The following is a 21056-nucleotide window of genomic DNA, read 5'->3' as shown; positions in this document are numbered from 1 at the left end:
ACACCTACATTAAATTACAGCTCACTTATCCAGTGTTTAGTCTAAAGACCCAGACGCAGAGAGAACATGGAAGCTCAAACGGAAAGGTCCCACACTGTCCAGGAATCAAATCTAAATTCATATTGCTTTGAAGTGAGAGTGGCCCACGAAGCCTCTGCGCTGTCACAAGTGGTCACAACTGTGTGGAGGAGTCAAAAAAAAAAGGAAGCAGCCTGTCAGTTACCAACTTTTGAACTTGAGTAACTTGTCTTGGAGTTCAACCAGCGTGGGATGGAAAGTCACATTTCAGTATCCGCTGGTCTGAATGTGTGTGTTGAAGAGGGGGAGAGGAGAGACAGAGAGCTGAGTGCGTGTGGTGTAGATTTGGATCATGTTTAAAAGTGTTGGAACCGCAGGAGGTCCAACCTTTGCACCTCTCCAAACAGGACCCTGTCATTCCCACATGTTTGAGATCCTCCTGCACTGGACCACACGCACCAATCCACCGACACTCTCCTCCTCTGTAATCGACATTTCCACATTCGCATTCTGTACTTGGGAGCGCGCTCTTCAAGGACCCTGTCATCGGTCTCCCTCCTGCTGCCAACACAGATGACTCGAAAGAAATTGAAACCTCTTTCACATTGCTTTTTTCCCCCTCCTCAAAACCTCACTATGAAGTAAAGATAAATGAATCCCAAGGTCCAATGGCAAAGTGGCAGATGACGCTAGGTGTCATTTCATTTCAAACAAAGTTGAAAGCCTGCTGGACCATAGCATGCTGAAACACTCGGGTCACTGTGGCTTTCTTTCTCTCCAGTAGCCCAATACTTCTCACCATAACCACAGCCGAACCAGACCCTATCATTATGTTTTACAGATGGTGCAAGTCACATGACTTCATATTGACTTCATTCAACCTTAAAAACCAGACGAGCGCAAATACCGCTTTTGGGGGATTTAATAAAATATATATTATTCTAAGGTGTCTTTTTGCACCAGATTTTAAGCAGGCTATGTTGCAAAGCTATCTTCTCAGATTTTCCTGGCGTTTTGTATTTGAACTTTGACGTTTTCACGGAATTGGTCTAAAAGAAACAGGCCTCGTCGTTACACAAGCAACAAACCAGACGTGTTCACGCATGTCTTTATTTAGAGACTTAGCCAGACAAAGTAAAAGTAAATCCCTGAGAAGGTGTTGTGTTTCTGCTCCTGTAGTGACACGAACATACAAAGTCATTACAACCACTGGCTGAAAAAAGGGCATTTGGGGACAATGGGTTTTTTATCTTGATTTCTGTTCAAGTTTGGGACGTAATTTGATGCCTGTCTGGTGGCGTTGTTTCTTTGGTTGCTTTCACACTCGAAAGTAAAGTGGGCTCGGTTTGATTGGGGACCAAAACTGCAACATGTTTTTATTTTTCTACGGGTTCCAAACGCTACACTTCTCAACACAATTAGTCATTTCTCGGTCTAAACCCAGTTGGTCCATTTGCACTCGCTCCAGGCCGATATGGTGTGACTTCTTTGCCACTGCTGGTTTTGCCTTTCGTCTTGTAACACTCCGCCCTAACTTTTCCCTGAAACAGACACTCGCTCGGACCTCTTGGCAGATTTATTGGGCGCCACCATCTGGAACCTGCCACATAAAAAAAAAAAAAAAACGCCACTTTGGTCACTTGCCGAAAAACCGTACTCGCACTTGTAGGTGAAGGGGCTAGATCACCTTTTATTACAAAAAAATCTGGTTAATGCCAACTGTCTCATTACTGTGATTTATTGCTGGCTTTCAAGCCTGGACAATGTATGGGTTGAATAGGAACTGTGACAGTCTTCGCAATCAGCCAAAAATCCCAAATCACAAGTAAAACAGTCTCGCTGCATGATTGTAGTCAAAACATTTCAAATTGATACATGGCTTTGTTTGAAAAGGTCTTAGCCTATCTATTATACTTTATCTTTCGGGATGATTTCGCTTTTGTAGTAAATCTCAATGGCATCCAACTTGGCTCGAACACAGTGAAAGGAGGAAAAAAAAAGTTGGAGAAGCTCAAAGTCTTCGTGAGAAAGTGCATTGTCTGAGCCTGGTGCCATTGACCTGTTTCGTTGCGCTAACCAAGCAGAGCTAATGGTTTGTGCATTCGATTGTGAACATTTGTCTTCTTTGTTCTTCAGAAACTGCAACGTTTTTTAGAAATCGCCAACTGGTGAAATTCAGATGCATATTCAGATGCATTTTCTTTTTATTCCGATCATAGATTATCTCAAACATTTGGATTATAGTTACTCAAGTATCCTCAAAGCTTTTGTAGCGCTGTGTTTTACTTTCAGTTTTCAGTTCCATTTAGTCACACACCAGCAGGTCACAACACTTTTTCGTAGACGATTTACCTCATCCAACTTTACAAACAAAGAAACATATGGATTTTCAAAACATCTGTCTATTTAGCTTTGTCTGAACTTGTCATTGTGCCGACAGCTCATTTGCTTGGAGTTCTTTCCTGATAGGAGATGGAAAGATGGTCAAAGCTGCTATCTATACAAACATATAGGCTATTTGTAAATGACGACTCTTTGCATGCTTTGTTGACTATTGTAACCCCACGAAAACAAAATGAATATCTAGTTCTTGTATGAAACGCAGCACAGTTCCATTTTTCTGAATGAACTCAGTGACCCCAGTCGGGTTAAGAGAGTAGTAGACAGGGCGAAAGGAGGAGGGACATAATTGGAGTCATATGTTTTTCAGGCCCAGATTTTGGCCCGGCCTCTGGTCACAGCTCCTGCTCCTGGGCTAATCCTCCTGGGATTTCAAAATGAGAGTTTTCACGGCCGCGCTGCTTCGCTAGTCAAACACAAACCAGGTCATGGATGTGTGAGTTTGAAGATACAGAGAATACAAAAGAGACGCATCGTGAGATTCCAGTGAGAAAAAGAAAAATTGGAGAAAGAAGCCATCACATCATTTGACTACATAACTTAGGAAGAAGAAGTGAGATTGCATACATAACTCCAAAATCATTTCTCAAATGCCATTTATTCATGGCGCCATCAATCTGTTGTTATTGTCTGAAAATGGTAGCCTGTGTTTTGTGTTTACATGTTCAATTACTCAAGGTGTATTCACTAACTACGCTGCTCGCTTACTGTTATTCACACTGTTGCCTGCAAAGGGAGCTCCAGGCAAAATCCTGACCAGCCCCGACCCTAAGATAGATCGATTTCAATCAAAAACCTCAAATATCAAAGTTGAGGTACCCGACGTAAGATTTTGAAGTCTCATTTACGCATGATGTGTCCACTTCACATAAAGCTATAGCATCTCGGTCCGAGTGCGTGACTTCGGATGTGTCCTGGGCCGCGTCACTCGTCAGCTTTGACCCCGCCACGGCTCACAGAGAAAGACGGCGCTCACAAAAGCCCCTTTCTGCTCGGGTCATTTCGGAGGATTACGGCTGATTAGTGAAACGCAAACAACAAAACAAACGGGCCACAGGTCACTGCTCTAAAAACGGAAAATCTAAAGCCGTCTCTCAGCGCGCCAGTGGTTTAAACAGGGCATTAGGAGAAAGTCTGGACACTATTTAGGGAATTCCGACCTCTTTTCAACACCAAAGGTTTGCACTTTTAAACATTTCATTTGGGCCAGGAGTAGGCAGTAGACTGTATATTTGCAACATTGTCAAAAAGTCTAAATGATTTTAATAGTAAAAACATTTGACCATAAGGGGATATTGGTCTTTATTCATTTACAAAGGTATTTCATCTCTGTCCCAGTTTTGTTTGGCTTTTTTTATGGGAATTAAATCCTGGAAGTTATGCAAGGACTCGCTCTGTCAACTCCAATCAAAGTTAGTTTAGAGAAAGTGGTTTACAGCTGCCAGCACTCAGCCTAAATCTGAACTTCTCTTAGCCTCCGCATTGAGAGGTTTTTCCACAAGTGTTAGACCACGGCAGATATGACTGTAATGATAGGGGAGCAGCTGAATGAATGGCATTTTGATGTGTTGGCCAAAAAAACTCCTGTTCCTCTAGCACTGACCGAATCTGCATGGGGCCATTCCTACCAACTCGGAGCAGTCACTGTGTATAATGTGGGGAAAGTATTTTTGAAAACCTACCAGTGAATGCCAGGAACCGATGGTATCGTCTTACATAATGGCCAAAACGCAGTGTCACGTTTGACAGGTTAAAAGCACCAAATTCGGCTGGGAGTTCACTGCACTCAAAAATAGCAACTGAAAATCCAAGATAATGTTGCCCCAAGACCCAATCGCTTCAACTTGAGGGCTAAGGTTCCTCAAGACAAAGCTTCCTAAGGCCACAAAATTGAGTAGTCTATAAATATTAACGGAGTTAAGCTGCTTATGCAATGATGTCCGATTATTTGTCAGGAATTTGTCAGCTCCTGTGCCTGATTTTACCGGGAGAAACTAGCTGCGGCACAACTTTCAAGTTCTCACAAACACTTCCAAAAAGTCACATGAATTAATCTTATAAGACAGTGGAGTCTTGATCCTTGTCTCGTGCAACTGAGAGGACATCTTCTTCTCCCATGCAGGCTGTCTGGGAGCTGAACTTTCCCCTTCCTATGTTGATGTTCCCATGTATATTATAACTACTCATTTTAAAGAGCGCTTTACATGTGCTAGAATTGAGGTCAGTTAAACAAACTGAGAAATGGACATGCCTTCATATGTAAGTATGTTTGATGTCTTTTTTTCCCCAGCTGGCCAACATTAGATGAAAAATTTTACATTTCCAACAATGCCATTCATAATATACACTCTATCTACAGTTGAACAAAATAGCTCTTTAGGCAATCTCCTTCTCAATCTCCTTCCCATTGGCTAAAATTGACATCACTTTATCGTCTAAATTATCCAATCCAAATCCCATTAGAAAGAGGCTTATTTAGGCATAGCCACATAGCAAAGCGCACTTATTCCCCACCTAGCTCGCTATTGTTAGCTGGGAAAGTTGTTTGATCGATCATTAAAATGTGCTTACGATTTCAGCGGTGACTAAAACAGCAATTACACCTCATCAAAGTCGCATTAGAGAACACAGACTCGTCCAGCTCCGCCACAATGATAAGTGAAGGCAGCTCTGCAGAAGTGGCCCCGGCGGTGCGAGCAAGTGGTGGTTGGCTCCACGAAGCTCGTCCCCCCCCCACTGACTTACACTTAAAGAGAGTAACACAACACCAAGTCCAAATCTGTGTTCAACCGAAGAGTTCAACCCGGAGCACGGATCTTTTAAAAACAAGGTGGGTAGTTCCCTTTCAGCTCCTGTTAGTATGTCCTTGGGCAGGTTTCTTCACCCAACTTGCTGATGTCGTTACTGAGTGATCGATGGGAGCTGTCTCTCCAGCTCCGTGGATGTAGCCACTGTCGGACATCCTTGTTAGTATCGGAAAGGACTGCAGCATGTTGTTTTGTTGTTTTATAGCGAGGCTCTAGTGGAGGAGGGGCATGTTGTGCTAGCAGATCGTGAGCGCTTCCTGGTTATGTAGGGACGCGGGAGGCCCCATACACGAACTGGAGCATACCTGTCAAGTTGTGGACTTTAAAATACAAGAAGTTTTCCAGTGCCCGCTGTGAGCCAGCCCAACCAAGCTCCAGACAGGGTCAAAATACGGTAGTGAGTTCAGTTTGGAGGACTATATTTAGTAATAATATGGGAAATTTACAGGATAAAACTATGGGAAAACGATGGGAAAGATGTCATAAAAATACAGTAGATTCCTGGCCAAAATGGGACACTTGACAGCAATGACTGTGTGGCCACTTGAAAATTTGCCACAGGAGTGTCAAAGATTACTCAAACTACCCAACACTAAAATCTTTACTTGTTTTGATAACAAAACTATATCATAAAAACATTAAGCCTGATATTCGTTTAAACATATCGCTAAAAATACTACTTCCAAGCTGCTCGCTAAATGTAATATTTGAAGAGGAAAAAACTGCTCATGATTGCTTTACCTAAAAAGCAATCACTGTGATGCCTGGTCCCACATTTCTGAAGTTTTCATAATCACATTTTTTTTTTTTTTTACGCAGCTTGGCTCTCCGCACAGCCTTTATGGATTTTCCCAGGTTTCAAAGCTAAATATTACTAATGCTTCTGTAATACACTGGAAACACCTCAGAGGCTCCGCGGGTCACTTCCTGCGCAGGCGCTCGTTCCCATAAGTGACTGTACTTATTCCGACCAACAGTAAATGTCTGTGATTCAATGACTGGCAAAAGCAAAAATGGTGACGAGATGTAAAGGGTTGGGGATGTGACCTACTTACGCTTTGATTTCTGTGCCTTAAACCGTTATTAGTATTAAGGGGCTAATGATATATTTTTGATTGTCCTTTACAACTACACTAGCAGCACAATACTTTCAAAATGCAAGTGAGTCATTATTTTGTCAGATACATGCTTTTCTAGTGAGATTTTGCCTTACTGTTTCATCCGAGGCTTCAGTTTCTCTTTAAGACAACCTAATCTCAAGTTCTGTTGTCGTTCACTGAGTGTATAAGTCCATAACGTTTTATAGACTCATATATTTTGATAAAGGGCCAAGACTATCACATAGTTAATCTTGGAAGGGATTCAGCTGTGGACAATACATTTTCAAGCCTCGTTCTCGTGTCCATAAAAGTATCCTTCAAGCCGTAGTCGTGTGACAGAGTGGCTCTTCGCGACGGCTTTGTTCTCAACAGGACACAGACAGACGACGGTAAGTGCTTTATGACGCCTTAGGGAGCGGATGTTTCCTGGCTTCCTTTCCTCTCTCCTCAGAGGAATCCACCTGAGCGTGACTCGAAAGCTGCTCTTACTCCGCGGTTTCCAGATTCACTTCATTAAAGCGGGCACCGGAGGAGGCGGACAATGGCGATGGGTGCTAGAACAACAAACGTCGGGACACGGCGCAAAAATGTGAATCGACAGAACATAATGGTCTCACATTCCATGAAAGCACTCTCAGTTTGATGCCAAAACTTGATGCTTCTGTCTTTTTTGTGAGTGGAGAGCTGTTTTTTTGAGTTTGTGTTTGTGTATTCTCTCAATTGTATAGAAATCATTGTAAGGGTTTTCAAAGTCGTCAGCGAAATTGGTTTGAGTTGGACGTTTACTGTAGTAGATTTAGTCAAATTCTCTTCAATTTTAGTGTAGTTTAAGTCAATCTGTCATCTGGATGAGGCCTTTCTCGGTGGAGTTTGCATGTTCTCCCCGTGTCTGAGTAGATCCTCAAAATAGATATGGCTTCTTATTGATTTAGAACTCAATCGTTTGGACCTCTTTCAGCGTCTGAACTATAAGTGAACTGGTAATGTCCAGTCGAACAGAAGAATAAATGTAAGTAGTGCATGGGGGACAGACCCTTATCTTCTCATATTCCCCGAGTCTAAACCCCATCTGTCATCAGTGTCCGAGCCTGAACGAACACATGCGGCAAAAGGTTTTTGGACCTCGCTTTGGCATTTCCTTTATTTTAATCAGCGGAAACCTGAGCTGCCGCAGAGGGGCCGAGATCAAAACCGTGGACAACAACTGGACACTTGGACTGGACAGATACAACTGGATCCATGAAAGCAGGAATGCGCAAGACCTGGCTGTTCCCCCGCCGTTTCGCATCCAGAACACACAGAATCGATCCTTTTTTGGCGGGAGGCGTTGGCGCATTATGCTCGCTGTCACATGAAGGTGACGTCTCTGAACACAATGCCCCACTGTGCGCCTTGTCTGTAAGTCCAGCTCATGTGTGAACCGTGGACACACAACAGACTTCACTCCGGCTAATGACACCAGCTTCACCCTTTGGGCCCCCACCCTCTGAGGCATACCATAACACAACACTTGACAAATGGGCATCTTTTACAATATCGCTATTGTCCATTTTGTCCCCCCGTCACTGCACTTCTATTCTATGGAGGATCAAATTTTCTGATATTCGACACGTCTGAAAACTGGGATATGGCTTCTAGAGATCAAGCATTTTTCTTCCCATGTTGCCTCGCAAGTTATAGCGAGGAAAGTACATCTGTTTGGCAGCTTGTGCGAGTCAGGAACAATCAGGACACTATTCGAAAGCCTCGCAGTGCACAGAAAGGGCCATTATTGGACAAGTCTTTTACGGATCCAGTGTTTTACTGTTGCCATGGCATGTGTTTGTGATGTCAACAGACTCCGACACACACACCCTTAAATCTGAGCTCAAGCCTGGGTTAAAGTCCCCAAGTGTGGGTTAGCTTCCATGCACAGCGGCACCTAAATCACAGAAACAATGGGAGTGCATAGACATTGGGTGAAGAGTAAGAAACATCTCTCTCACCATGGCTTTGAGACTGTTCTTGTAACTTTTTGACTTCGTAAACACATGATATAGCGACCAGCCCCACCATCTGTCGCCGACACTATATACTGAGGAAAGCCTTGTTGAGTTTTATCATTAAACATGGGGGTATTATGCTTTTTGCCGGTATCTAATAGTGTCACATACCTCTTTATCATGATCGTACGCTTTTGTTGGTTAGAAAATGCAATATTGATCGAACAGCTAAAACTAATTATCCAGTAGTTTCACTTCCTGATCCTCCAAGTGAGCTAACACAAGCCCCTCCCACTCCCTTCTCTTGCTCGCCTTTGTTGCACAGCTGTGTCAATAAATAGGGGGGGAAATTGGAGCGCTTGAAAGGTATGGTGAGTGTTTTTACCTTGCGATGAGAGGATTTAGCTTAGCAAGAGATCGAGATGTGAGGAAAGCATTTCTTGGATACAACAAATACCGAAGTGCTACCGTAAAAGACTAGCCATTAGTGAAGATCCAATGATTAATCAAAGATGCGCTCGCAGCTCGAAACACAACTCCCAGTATGTTTTTGATGAGAGAACAACATTGTAACTCGGCAAAACGCTCTGGAAAGTGGATTTTGTTCGATAGTCCCCCCCTTTAAAGCCACTTAAATCTGCTTGTCTAATTAGTTTCATTACCTGTGAGTCTGGCTCGGCGTAGGGGCTGATCTTTCCGTCTTCGCTCACTGTCGGAGACCACACTCTGTCTCCTCCCGACCCCGACCTGAAACAGAGCAACAAGACCATCACGAATCGGTTAATGAAACGAATCGAAAAACACGTCGACCACATCGGGCACTGATCCATGAAGCTTGCAGTCATTACAGCTGCCCTGGAAAGTGTGGTCAGGAGGTATTTTTCTAATGAATATTAAACATGCTGACCCTGTTCGGTGGCAGCTTCTCTTTATATGAACGTGTATTGACATGCAAAAAATTATATGATTCAAACTTTTATGACGTATTTCGACAAAAAACGTAGGAAACTTTTGCGCGGCCCCTTAAACTACACGCATATGTGTGCACGTTTTCCATTCAGTCACAGAAGCCTGCATTTCAGTAGAAAGATACAGTCATCATCGCCACATTATAAATCAGTATGAGGCTGTCATGTACATTTTTATCCCTAGATTACTGTCATAACTGCAAGAGCCCACTCTGAGCCCGTCTTCTCTGCTGTTTAGATTAACAGTAATTGGCTCCAGAGGTATTTTCTCAACATGAATTACGCAAAGGCCGAGGCGATAAAATATTTCAAGTTTTACTTACGAGCAGCGTTGGGACAGGCCTACTGTGCGTTAAAAAAACAAAAAAAAACACTTTTAATCCCATGTGATAACAAGAATGCTCTGACTAAGAAAACATTCATTTTGAGGCTGTGAAATACTGTGAAAGTGTGGATTTGACTTGTAAATGGAGTTTTGCATAATCTTATCTCAGCCTGAAGTTTTGACTGCTGTTTTATCAAGGTTATTACATTGAGGAAAACAAAACTGTGCTTGATTCAGCACCTTTTACTGTTCTCTGGCCCAATTCAGAAAAGAAAAATGGCTATTTAGGCTGTGAACATGGTCATGGAGTAAACTTAAAGTGAACGTTGGTAAGAGGCTCTTAGTGCTCATTTTTAGTATATTCACTCAGTGCAATAGGGATTAGTGCAATACGGATCAGACAATAGGGATCAGTGCAATAGGGATTCGTGTAATAGGGATCAGTGCAATAGGGATTTATGTAATAGGGATCAGTGCAATAGGGATCAGTGCAATAGGGATCAGCGCAATAGGGATCAGTGCAATAGGGATCAGCGCAATAGGGATCAGTGCAATAGGGATCGGTGCAATAGGGATCGGTGCAATAGGGATCAGACAATAGGGATCAGTGCAATAGGGATCGGTGCAATAGGGATCGGTGCAATAGGGATCGGCCCTCCAAGGCTAAAAATGGGCGGTTGTGCAATACATTGTTTCAAGTTCTTTCCCGTTGTTCGTCATATGTTGTCTCACATGTCTCTTGTCTGTGTCCAGCTGTCTCTGTACATGTCCTGTATATAGAATCAAAGTACATAGTATCTTTTGTATCTTTTTATGTTTTCTGTAACACCAACCTGCAACGGGGTCTGCAGATGGAAATCACTCCAAGGCTATAATCTGGCATATTTACTTTTGTTAAATGTTCATTAATATGCATTGTTCCTCCTCTATCTCTCAAGTAAATAAATAAAAATAAATAAATAAATTCTCCTTTCTGATTTGAGAATTGCCCCGAGACACAAACAGATATTATGAATTGTTCATTGTGCAAAACGCTCTACACACCCTAAATTTTTTTTTTCTAAATTTTCTTGTCATTTTTGCTCTTTTTTTTTTGTCAGAAAATGATTCAGAACAGATCATTTACCAAAATAGTTGTCTACTATTTCAACAATAGATAAGTTATCGATTCATTGATTAGTTGTTTCAGCCCTGTAGGTTTGTACAATAGAAAGGCCTTAAGGATTATGTGTATTGCGCTTTTCACATGACACCCGAAGGCCTGCACATGGGACACACGCCCAAAACACACAAACACATTTTGACTCGTGCAGAAGATTATATGAACAAGGCCAGTAAACACACATACATACATTTCCTAATGAATGTAATACCTGCCATAGTCATAATAGACCTACATTTAACCCTCCCTTAGTCTTTACACTGTTGTTTTTCCCTCTCCCCGCTACAGTCTGCAGTCTGCATTTTTCACCGCTTGGGGCCGTGAGGGGGGCCGGTCTCCATGGTTCTGGCTGCTACATCCGAAGGCATGCTCTTTCTGAATAAAAAGCCCAACGGCGCGATGCCAAGCGGAGAGGACAATGTGAGCGCACTTCAGCTGACCTCTCCTTCCTCCATTCAGTCACACCTCACACACAAAAGTGTTGACGACAAAATAATGGAATGGGCCAGAGCGGTGAGGTCATGCTTCTGAGCCCGGTACACAGCAAAAAACTGAAAACTAAAATCTACACGAGCAAGGGTGATTTCTATTCGGAATATTTGTCCAAAACCTTGCACACTGAGGGGCCACACACAAACTAATGATATATATTTCACTTCCTGCGCTCGTGTCTGCAGCCAGAGGAGCATGAACGCCGGCCTTTCTGTGTAATCTTGGTTTCGCCTGGACAAGAGCCGGTTGGATGGTCCACAGTGAAATGAATGATGTGAGCAGAGAGTTTACCGACTGGCTGATGCCTCGAAAGCATCACTCTAATCGACAGCGGCAGAACATGGTTTCGATTTTGGAGTTTGCACTGTGACAAATAGTCAGAACACATTCGCACTGACACCACGAGAAGTGCTTTGCCAAATAAACACTTGCAAGAAGAGCTTATTGGGCCAAGCCTCTGTAGTAAACTTGAGAAGAGGCTCAATATGAGAACAGAACTGTAGTGTGTCCCAGGTTTTACTCGCACAGAATCCTTTTGCAATTTGTGCCATTTTAGCCTTACTGACTTAAAAAATCTGGGGCCGTTTGTTTTACTGGTCGAGATTTGTCTGAAGACTTTACCGATTGTCACTTTTTATGTATTGGCATTAAACTATGAATCTAAACATGGGAAAACGAGAAGAAAAAAAAGGTGAAATAGCTAAAATTATATTTCATTTCATCGCACATGGTAAATCTTGCAAAAAAAGTGAGATTTATAAATAAATTTAGCAAAGTTTAGCAAGTGTGCGGGAGATTCAGGTTTTCACATGATATGAGTATTACGCACGACCTCTCCAATAGATGTGTGAAGCACCTGCTCTCTTTAAGTTCTTTTAAATTGCCACCCTTTATTTCATAAGTTAGAACCTGAAATGTGTGTGTATTGGCTGCACTGGTCTATAAGTCTATAATAATCCACAATAGAGCTGGAAATACTGGACTTTTCTTTTTTACCAAATTTACCAAGAGAACGGTGGCTGACAAGTACACTTTTACTAATATGAGTAACTAAGACAGCGATACGGTGACACATGACACAATATTCAGTATGACCATAAAAAAGCTCTAAATTAGGCGCACTGTTGTATTAGCCACAAGGTTCAAAGTGTGGGGAAAAAGTAGCGGCTTATAGTTCTGAAATTACGGTATTTCTGGAGGATTCTCTTTGAGAAATGTGAAAAGTGTGCAAGGCAGTGATCAAAAACATAATTCCCATGCCTTCAGTGTAAAACCAATACATTAATAAAGTGTTTCCAAACTTATGAGGGGCACCATCTTATTCTTAATGACAAAACCGCATATGACTAATGCATGTAGCCACAGCCGCACTGGGGTAGCAGTCAAATCTAAATCTAAATAATGTACGCCTAATAGTTCAATCCATCCAAATAAAGTTCTCGATCACCATTCATCTCTAACTCCCAGTATGACGACCTCATGTGCACGGTTTTGCAGCGTTGGCATGGGCCTGAGGCAACGCTTTAGACATGAACTATGGAGGTGTTGCTATCAAGGCTTTCTCTATGAGGCGCCAAGTGTCTGTGAACAAGCAACAGTTACTGCGTGGGACGAATATTAACCCCCCTCACCTCTCCTCTCCCCTCTCTGTCTCTCCACTGTCCCGGGACACAAGGCCTTCATGTTTTTTTGGGTCGCTATGGTAACACGAGCGTCATACAAACGCTTTATTGACAGCAGCGAAAGATCATGGCTAATATGAGATATCCTTTTTTTCAAAGAGTGGCGCAAGTGGAAAAAGTGAGAATCCATCTTTTCAATGGCCTTTTTATTTTTAGCTGGAAGTTGCTTTCAGATCAAACGCCCAATGAATGCGTTTAATGGTAGCTGTCATGTGGCTACTGCTGATTTGAAGATAGTGCAATTGCCGTGACAAGTTAATGATTAGAAAGACGCAGACGCTACAGAGCAGGACCAGTTCACTTGTCATTCAAGGCGAACCATATAGTTTCATGCAAAAAAAAAGACCCTAGACCCTAAATCATTGGTTTAAAATTGGATTCATGAACCCAGATAGGGCTACGCGCCATTCTCCCCTAGCCGAGGGGGAAGAAGTCCTTTCATGGGAATCACAATTTTTCCCTCTCTTGAACCTTTTCTGGCAGAATATAAACATATTTATCACACACAAATAAAGTCAAGTTGTTTTTTCACAATAAATTATTCAATAGAGTGAAGAAAAACCCGGCGTTAGCATATAAAGCATGGGGCTAATGCTAGCTTCCTGGTTAGCATTGGCCGTTTTTAAAGTATTTATGGGCTGTTGAACCACTTTGCTCCTCTCCATGTCTCTGTATCTTTATTTAGTAGAAAAATCTATTCATGCTTCAGTGTTTGTTAAAGTAATGGTGGAGTAAAGGGAGAAAGTTGATTTTTTTTTTTCCCCCTTCTTTGTTTTCCCCCTCTCTGGCTGCATTGAACATGACCTGGGCAAATCCAAAGATGCCATGACAGGAAGTCTCCCTCATTAAATGTATTCAATAAATTAGAGCAGAACTAAGAGGCCATAAGCGCCACTGCAGGTGTCGTAGCATTTTGCGGTTTTTTTTTTACTCATTAATTGTCCGTGAGAGTAAATACTACAATAACAGAAAAGACAAAGGGAGAGAGGGATATTGTACATCCAATTACATAATGGAGATATTTTTTTCACTCAAACTTGGCTGCAAATACCGCTAAAGTGGCGCTAGCCCGCACTTAGCTTTGCCAGTTAGCCTGTTAGCTTCTTCTTCGTGATTCTATTAGGGGGATTTGAAAGACCCCCCATAATCCGATCAACACAACACCTCCAGAGGGACTATGAACAGTTTATTAAGGTAAACAAGTTACTCGGTTCTTCTTTAATAATATTTCCAGTATTTCTGAGTTACTTGAACAGGTATTTGATCTCTGTTTTGCGTAATCATATTTCTCAAAATCAGCTGGGGCAGGCAGAAGATGCTGGTGGGCCAGATGTAGCCCCCAGACCTGATGTTCCCTACCCGTGCCCTAAAGCGTAAGGCTTCTCTTCACTGTCTCTTCCAACTGCATTCTGATTTAACCACAGATAAAGCATTTGGCTCTTTCTAATGGTCTGTTCCAGATGACCCTTGTTGAAGACTTTCATCGAAGAGATGTGTCAAAAATCAAATGCCCAAGTCGAACTAGTCAGGGTCCACAAACAAAGATGGTTGAGGTTGAAGTCCAGTGACCAGTTCATCTAACAGATTATGAACATTTCTAAATTGCTTTGCATTGCTTTTGTGTTGTCTGTGGAAAACAACTAAGAATGATCACAAAATATCACAAGCTCATCCTCCAGTTTCCTCAAGAAAACTTCCATGGGAAAGTCTTCAAAACTTTAGCATTACACCAGCATCACGGACCATGGGAATACGCAGAAACGTATTGGGAGTGCTTGTAACATTGCAGTTTTTAAAAGAAAGCCAGGAAAACAATGTGTCTTTTTACCAACAAATCAAGAGTTTGAATTGGGAAAAAAAAAGAAATAAATAAAAAATAGTCTGGACCCACGAGGAAGGGAGTGCTTTTTTGGCATTACGCACTGTATGCTGTTATATCGTTGACTTGCACCCAGCATGACCTCTCGCTTACCCCTGAGGTATTAAAGCAGCATCCAGACCAGGGTTACAGAGTCTCCAGGCGGGACGGGAACAAAGCCTGGGCTCAAACACGCCCTGACGTCCCGCTGCCGTCTCCGTCACCTCCTCATCCCTCATCCCACCGCGCGCCTTCATGTGGCGGGTGCAAAAGTACATGAGAGGAACTGATTCAAAAGAGCAGCTTTGCCAAAGAAGAAACCACAACAGTCCCCTCCCTCGCCCCTCCAGCATCGAGTCTATCATCACCGGGATAAGGTTTACTGGCGGACCCCCTGTGGTCTGTATAGGCCTACGAACGGGACACACAAAACCGGTCTTTAAAAGGTATTCGGCTACTTTTTCTGCCAGAGGAAAGCACTTAACCTCAACTCGAGTTACAAAATAATGTAGGTGCAACTCCACTGGGGTTTTGATGTATGATCGGCTTGGAAATATGCCATGAGTGTAGAGTCTTTGAAGGGATGGAAAAAATAGAATGGTGCCAATCACAAGATCAGTTAAGCGGAGACGTAAGGGCATCCAGAGTAGAGGTCGACCAATAAGGCTCGACCGATAAGGGTTTTTCTAAGGCCAATGCTGATTTTTCTGGATTTTTATTGGCCGATATGCTTGGCTGACATTTTTGACCGATATTTTTGGACGATTTTCCAAATGTCTGGTATGTAATCCTGTGAGAGCAAATACATGGCCACTCCAGCAGTGGCTGGTTTTATTTTATTACTTTAGGTGATTCAATCATAGTTTCCCATTTGTCCCAACTTTGATCAGTTGTTGTTAGCATTAGCATACTGTTGCTAGCCACGACATATTGCACGGCGATCAAAAATACAATTGCGGAGGTTAAAACTAACTCAGCGATTGAATTATCCAGGTTCTCTGCTTCTTGACACTTGAAACTTGTATTGAATAAACTTGTAGTTAACCAATTTTCATTGCGATGTTTCTCTGTGTTCCTGAGCCTGAGGAAGTTCGCTCTTTCCGATGCAAAAGACGGGAAGATAGCTGATATTGTAAAATCCCCAAATATCAGCCTGTAGACGTCTAATCCAGAATAACAAGACAGTTAAATATGGAAAGCATTTGACAATTCAAGGTTTTGGAATAAAATCAACAAATGTCCTCAATTTCAGGTCACTTGGTTTCACTTGTCCACATTTGCACCTTCTTTGTGGGGGAAAAAAAAGTATTCGCAGCCAGTGTTAACTTAAGCGTGCTCTGAAAACCAGATCTGGAGAATGAGGAAATGAAAGCTGGCGGCCACAACTCAGCCGGAGGAAAATCTGACCAGAGGAAAACTATCCGGGTCGACCTGAGACTGTCTGACCCATTTTGTCCGGTCACCTACCGTTCAAACCTGTTTTTAGAAAATGTGTGCTTAATTTGCACATTAACGTTTTGGACACGTATTATGGAAGCAGAAATCGGTGTCAAATGTTTAAAGCAGTACAAAGTAACTCATGAGAGAATCAGAGGCCATAAGCGCCACTTCAGGTGTTGTAGCATGTAGCGATTTTTTACTTATTAATAGTCCGTGAGAGTAAATACTACACTGACAGAAAAGACAAAGGGAGAGAGGGATATTGTACATCCAATTACACAACGGAGATATTTTTTTTTTCATTCAAACTTGGCTATACACACTGTTTAAGTGGCGCTAGCCTGCAGTTAGCTTTGCCCATTAGCCTGTTAGCGTCTTCTTCATGATTCTATTAGTGTGTATTGGTGCTCCGACCTGGTGCAGGAAAAGCTGCAAGTGTTGTTTTCTGGCCAGAGACATTTGTCCTCTGCCTAGCGCTGCTCTCCAAATGATTTGTAACCATATATAGTCATATTTGGTCAGATCTTTTGCCCTCTTTGTAGCTTAAAGGTGCATTATGCAACTTTTTATGTGGGGAAAAAAAGAGTTTCTATTTGTGTGTATTTGACCTTGTAGTGACTGAGTGGCTTTAGGAGTGGTTAGCTACTTAGCAAGGCGCTTTTGCTTTCAAAAACGGTGGTCTCTACAACGCTCCAGGATCAGTTGTCATGTAGGTTTTTTGGTGAGACAGTCCGTCAGCAGTGAAAATCTTCCAAACAATTGATCCCGGAGCAATCGACCTAAGACCGCTGTGATGGAAGAAAAGTAAAGGCACTATGCTAATCACTCATACAGTCGCCGGGTCACTATAAGGTCAATTATGCACTGATATCAACTCTTTTTTTTTAATTCAAAAGTTGCATAATGCACCTTAAAATTATTTGTATTTGTAACTGAAACACTGAAAATGAGAAAAACGGCTTTCCCAGCTCCAAGCTCTGACCTCTGGGGACAAATGGAACTCAGCACTTGTGTTGGCCAATCCACTTTAGCCCATGCATCAAAGTTTGATGTCATTTAAGTGGTGCATACTCTCAAAACTGATCTAAGGTGTTGGTTAAATGCTGGATTAAAAAGATTAATGGGCCACATGTGCCCCGTTCTGCAGAAGCCCATTCTATTTTAAAACTGCCAGCTGCTGTGGTTGTTACATCAGCTACATTACATTTAATATATAATCATTAAGGGACTGAATTTCTTCAAATATTTCCAATTCTGTTTTCCAAAGCCGTTACAAATAGAGCGATGAATCATTGTTGCACAGTCTAGATGTTGACTCTGGACGCATTACTAGAAATCGCTTTCAAAATCTCTGCAGAACAAGCTCTTCGGTGCATCTTTTCTTCCAATCTGGCTCCCAAAGTTCAAGTATAGAGCCCGGCAAAGCCTCGTTGTTTCACCGGCGGATTAGACAAACACTTGGGGTAATGCTTCACTCAGTGTCACGGCTCGTTTTTCAGCACTTTTGACCGAAGCCACCAAGGAGCTGGAATCGCAGCCCAGCATCTGTCTGCCTCTGGGACCTTAACCGTAACCACGCGGGGTTTTTTGGCTTTTTGTTTTGGCACGGGCACGACCAGAGCTGTGGGGAAATACATGAAGCAGAGACAGGGAGGAGGTCAATGGGAAAAAAGTATAATGGAGCTCAGGACAAGAAACTCGAGTCAAGTCAGGTGAGCAAAGAAAAAACCACTGAGCCACTGTCTTGAGCTGTAGGTTTGGCCATACCGACCTATAGCTGGATCGAAACGCCAACCTTTAAGGCGAATGAGTTGGAACCATTGCAAAATGTTTAAAATCCACTCTTTCCCTCCTGTCGCTGTTTGAGCATGGGAGGAATCAGAGAAGAGAACCCGGGTAAGGTCAGGTGAACCCCTCCAGAGCTACACTTCCTCTACAGCTGGGTCACTCTGCTGATTTAGACGCAGACAAAGCAAAGCAGACACGGCACGCAGCTTTGACATTATACACTGAACACTGGACGCACTGGCGGCCATCTTGGATTCCCCTGGTGAAAAGGCGAAGAGCTGTTTCTGATCAGTGGAGCAGGAAACAAACGGGAAAGTGGAGTGAGTGGTTTACCTCAAAAAGAGCAGTGACAAGCCACATATCAGTGGAAAAGATTGACTGGAAACACAGAAAGATGCTGACTATTTCATCTAGTAATATTTTTGAAGCGTATGAGCGTATATGTATTAGCAGCAGATAAAGCTTAAAGCTGCAATATGCAACTTTTAATGTGGGAAAAAAAAGTTTGTATATTTGTACGTAATAGACATTGTAGTGACCCAGCGGCTGTATGGGTCAACATGGTGCCTTTATTTTCCAACACAGTGCTCTCTAGGACGCTTCAGGATCAATTGTTTGGAAGGTTGTCACTTCTCTCACCAGAAAACCTACAAAACAATTGATCCCGGAGCGTCCTGGAGGCCACCGTGATGGAAAGTAAAGTCAACATGCTGACCACTGCTATAGCTGTTGGGTCACTACAAAGTAAAATACCCCCAAAAAATCCACATAAAAAGTTGCATAATGTACCTTTAAGGTGAGGTAATATTGAAAACATTGGCAAATTTCTCTTCTTATGCTGCTTTTGCAGTGCTCCAGAAGCCAATTTCCAGACCTTGAGCTATAGGTTTGGTCACTGGTACGAATTATCTAGCTGGAGGATACAATCACCCACAAAGCACTGGACCCGAGGGTACTGGGGCAGCGCCATTGCCGCCCCCCATCCTCGAAAACTTACTCCCACAACCCATCAGAACCCTGGACTCATTACACAACTTTAAATCAGCTTTAAAAACATTTTCTTTAAAGGAATACATTGAAACATTTTGGATTATACTGTTGCCAATACAAAATATGCTCCTAATGGGCTGCTTCTAGTACGTAAGAAAACCTACAAAAAAATCTAATTTTTTGGCTGCCTTCAGTCAACATCTCCATGGAGACGAGCTGGAGACGTCCCCGTTCCCGGTCAAGTTCAAGTGGTGAGATGAGCCACATAGAGCAAACACACATTTGTTTGGTCAGTTTTTTGTGATGTTTTAACACAAACTTGTAATATTATTGGGTGAAATGTTACGCAGCGTATCTTCAAATTATGAAAAGCATAATTATGAAAAGCATAAAACAAAAGTTGGATGTATTATTGTTAGTAAGAAAGATTTAGAGAAAAATCAAACCTGCTTTAGAATGTAACACACAACCAAACACTATAAAAGAGTAAAGAACAGTACCACTAAATACCATTGAAGTTAACAGGCTCACTGTTTATCTGCAGTGCTGTACTGTACATGTCCGAATGCTACTTATTATTGCAACAGGACTCCTGCCCGTTTCACATTTCTTTCCTAAACGCTTAATGCTTTGCAACCCCGGTCCTGTAAAACGTTAGGGCAGTAAACTCACCAGAGCCGATGTGTTTTGTTTCCTTTATGACACCACACGGGGTCAAAGAAATAAAGTTTGTTGTTTCTCCACAAACATTTGCAGCTGCCAGGCCTCCCCAACTCCCATTCACACGAGCCTTCGACCCCAGAGCCCTGCTAAACCTGCTTCTAATAGGAATTATGAATTACAGTGGTGATATATAAAAGGGCTATATTCGGAGTCGTTGCAAACAAACAGACTTGAGTTATACAGCCATGCTGCGAGCTATAATTTTGGTTGGTAGGCTCATATTTGTCCGTCAACAGTGATGCAAAATTACAAGTCTTCAGCTTAACTTCCTCTCCATAGATTTGGGGATATTGTGTAGAGTGCAGGGTGAAAACAACTGGAGGCAAATATGTGACAGGCATTCAGGAAGTTGAAGGGTAATGTGTATCCCGAAAAAATACTCATCTGTATCTGTAAGAAAGGGCTCTTCAATCATGTAAAACTGTCTTATACAGAAGCAAGGTGGATGTTAGCATTGGAATGATGAGGGTTATGGAACTGGTATAGGATTTTCCAACCCCTTCATATCAATATTGATCGGTCAGGCCTTAAATATTGCTGGAATAGTATGATCAACAACTTTACCAACTTAGCTACAGTCCCTATATTTATGGAGTTCTCAGTTGTAAAGGAGTTTTCATTGGTAAATGATGTATTCAAGATTGGATGACATAACATTAGAAAGATAGGCTACTTTATTCATCACTAATTGTCATCTGATACCATCGGAGGCCAGTTCAATAACTAGCAGACATCAATTTAATATAAACACGGACCAGACGAACAACTACGCCATTTAACCGAGACGTGAAGCTTATACCAAGTGAAATTCACCCCTCTTCAACCCCTATAAAACTCCAGCTTGTGATGTGACCAGATATAACCAGTTAAATTGGGTAAGTCATGTTGAATAAAAAAGATGAAAACCTTTTTTGCGACACAGCCACCATAATCATAATTTTTTTTAAACATGATAATAATTCGACTTATTATTTGGGTTGCGCTGTAACCCTGGTTCTCTGATTGGAAAGACTATGCCTCCAGATCATTTTATGAGTGGAGAAAACTTGATAGAGAACTTCTATTTTTATATGCATTTCAACAAAAGCTACAAAAACAACAATCAAATGAATGTGATAGAAAATTGCTGTTAAAAGGAGCGCAAATTATTACTGTTCAAGGACAACGGTGAAAAAGAAGTGATTGCTGTGCGTGCGTTATTATTTATTTAAAAAGAAAAGGATTATCACAAAACTGTTGTGGTGAATCTCACAAAACAGCAAATAACTGGAGTTATTTCAACAACAAAACAAAAGAAAAGTTTGGGCAATGTTGCATTAAT

General features: G+C 42.1%; 1 protein-coding gene across 1 annotated transcript in view; it reads right to left on the bottom strand.

Annotated features, from left to right (window-relative positions):
- The window catches only part of pdlim4 (PDZ and LIM domain 4), a 53548-nt gene that overhangs the window by 16836 nt on the left and 15656 nt on the right, over positions 1–21056 (bottom strand). Inside the window, exon 3 of the mRNA XM_079565995.1 lies at positions 8970–9054. Coding sequence (XP_079422121.1) covers positions 8970–9054 — 85 coding nt within the window. The remainder of the gene's footprint in view (positions 1–8969; positions 9055–21056) is intronic.

The sequence above is a fragment of the Gobius niger genome, assembly GCF_951799975.1.
Source record: "Gobius niger genome assembly, chromosome: 11".
Lineage (NCBI taxonomy): Eukaryota > Metazoa > Chordata > Actinopteri > Gobiiformes > Gobiidae > Gobius > Gobius niger.
The sequence above is the reverse complement of the archived record's forward strand: the minus strand, read 5'-3'. Positions and strand labels throughout refer to the sequence as shown.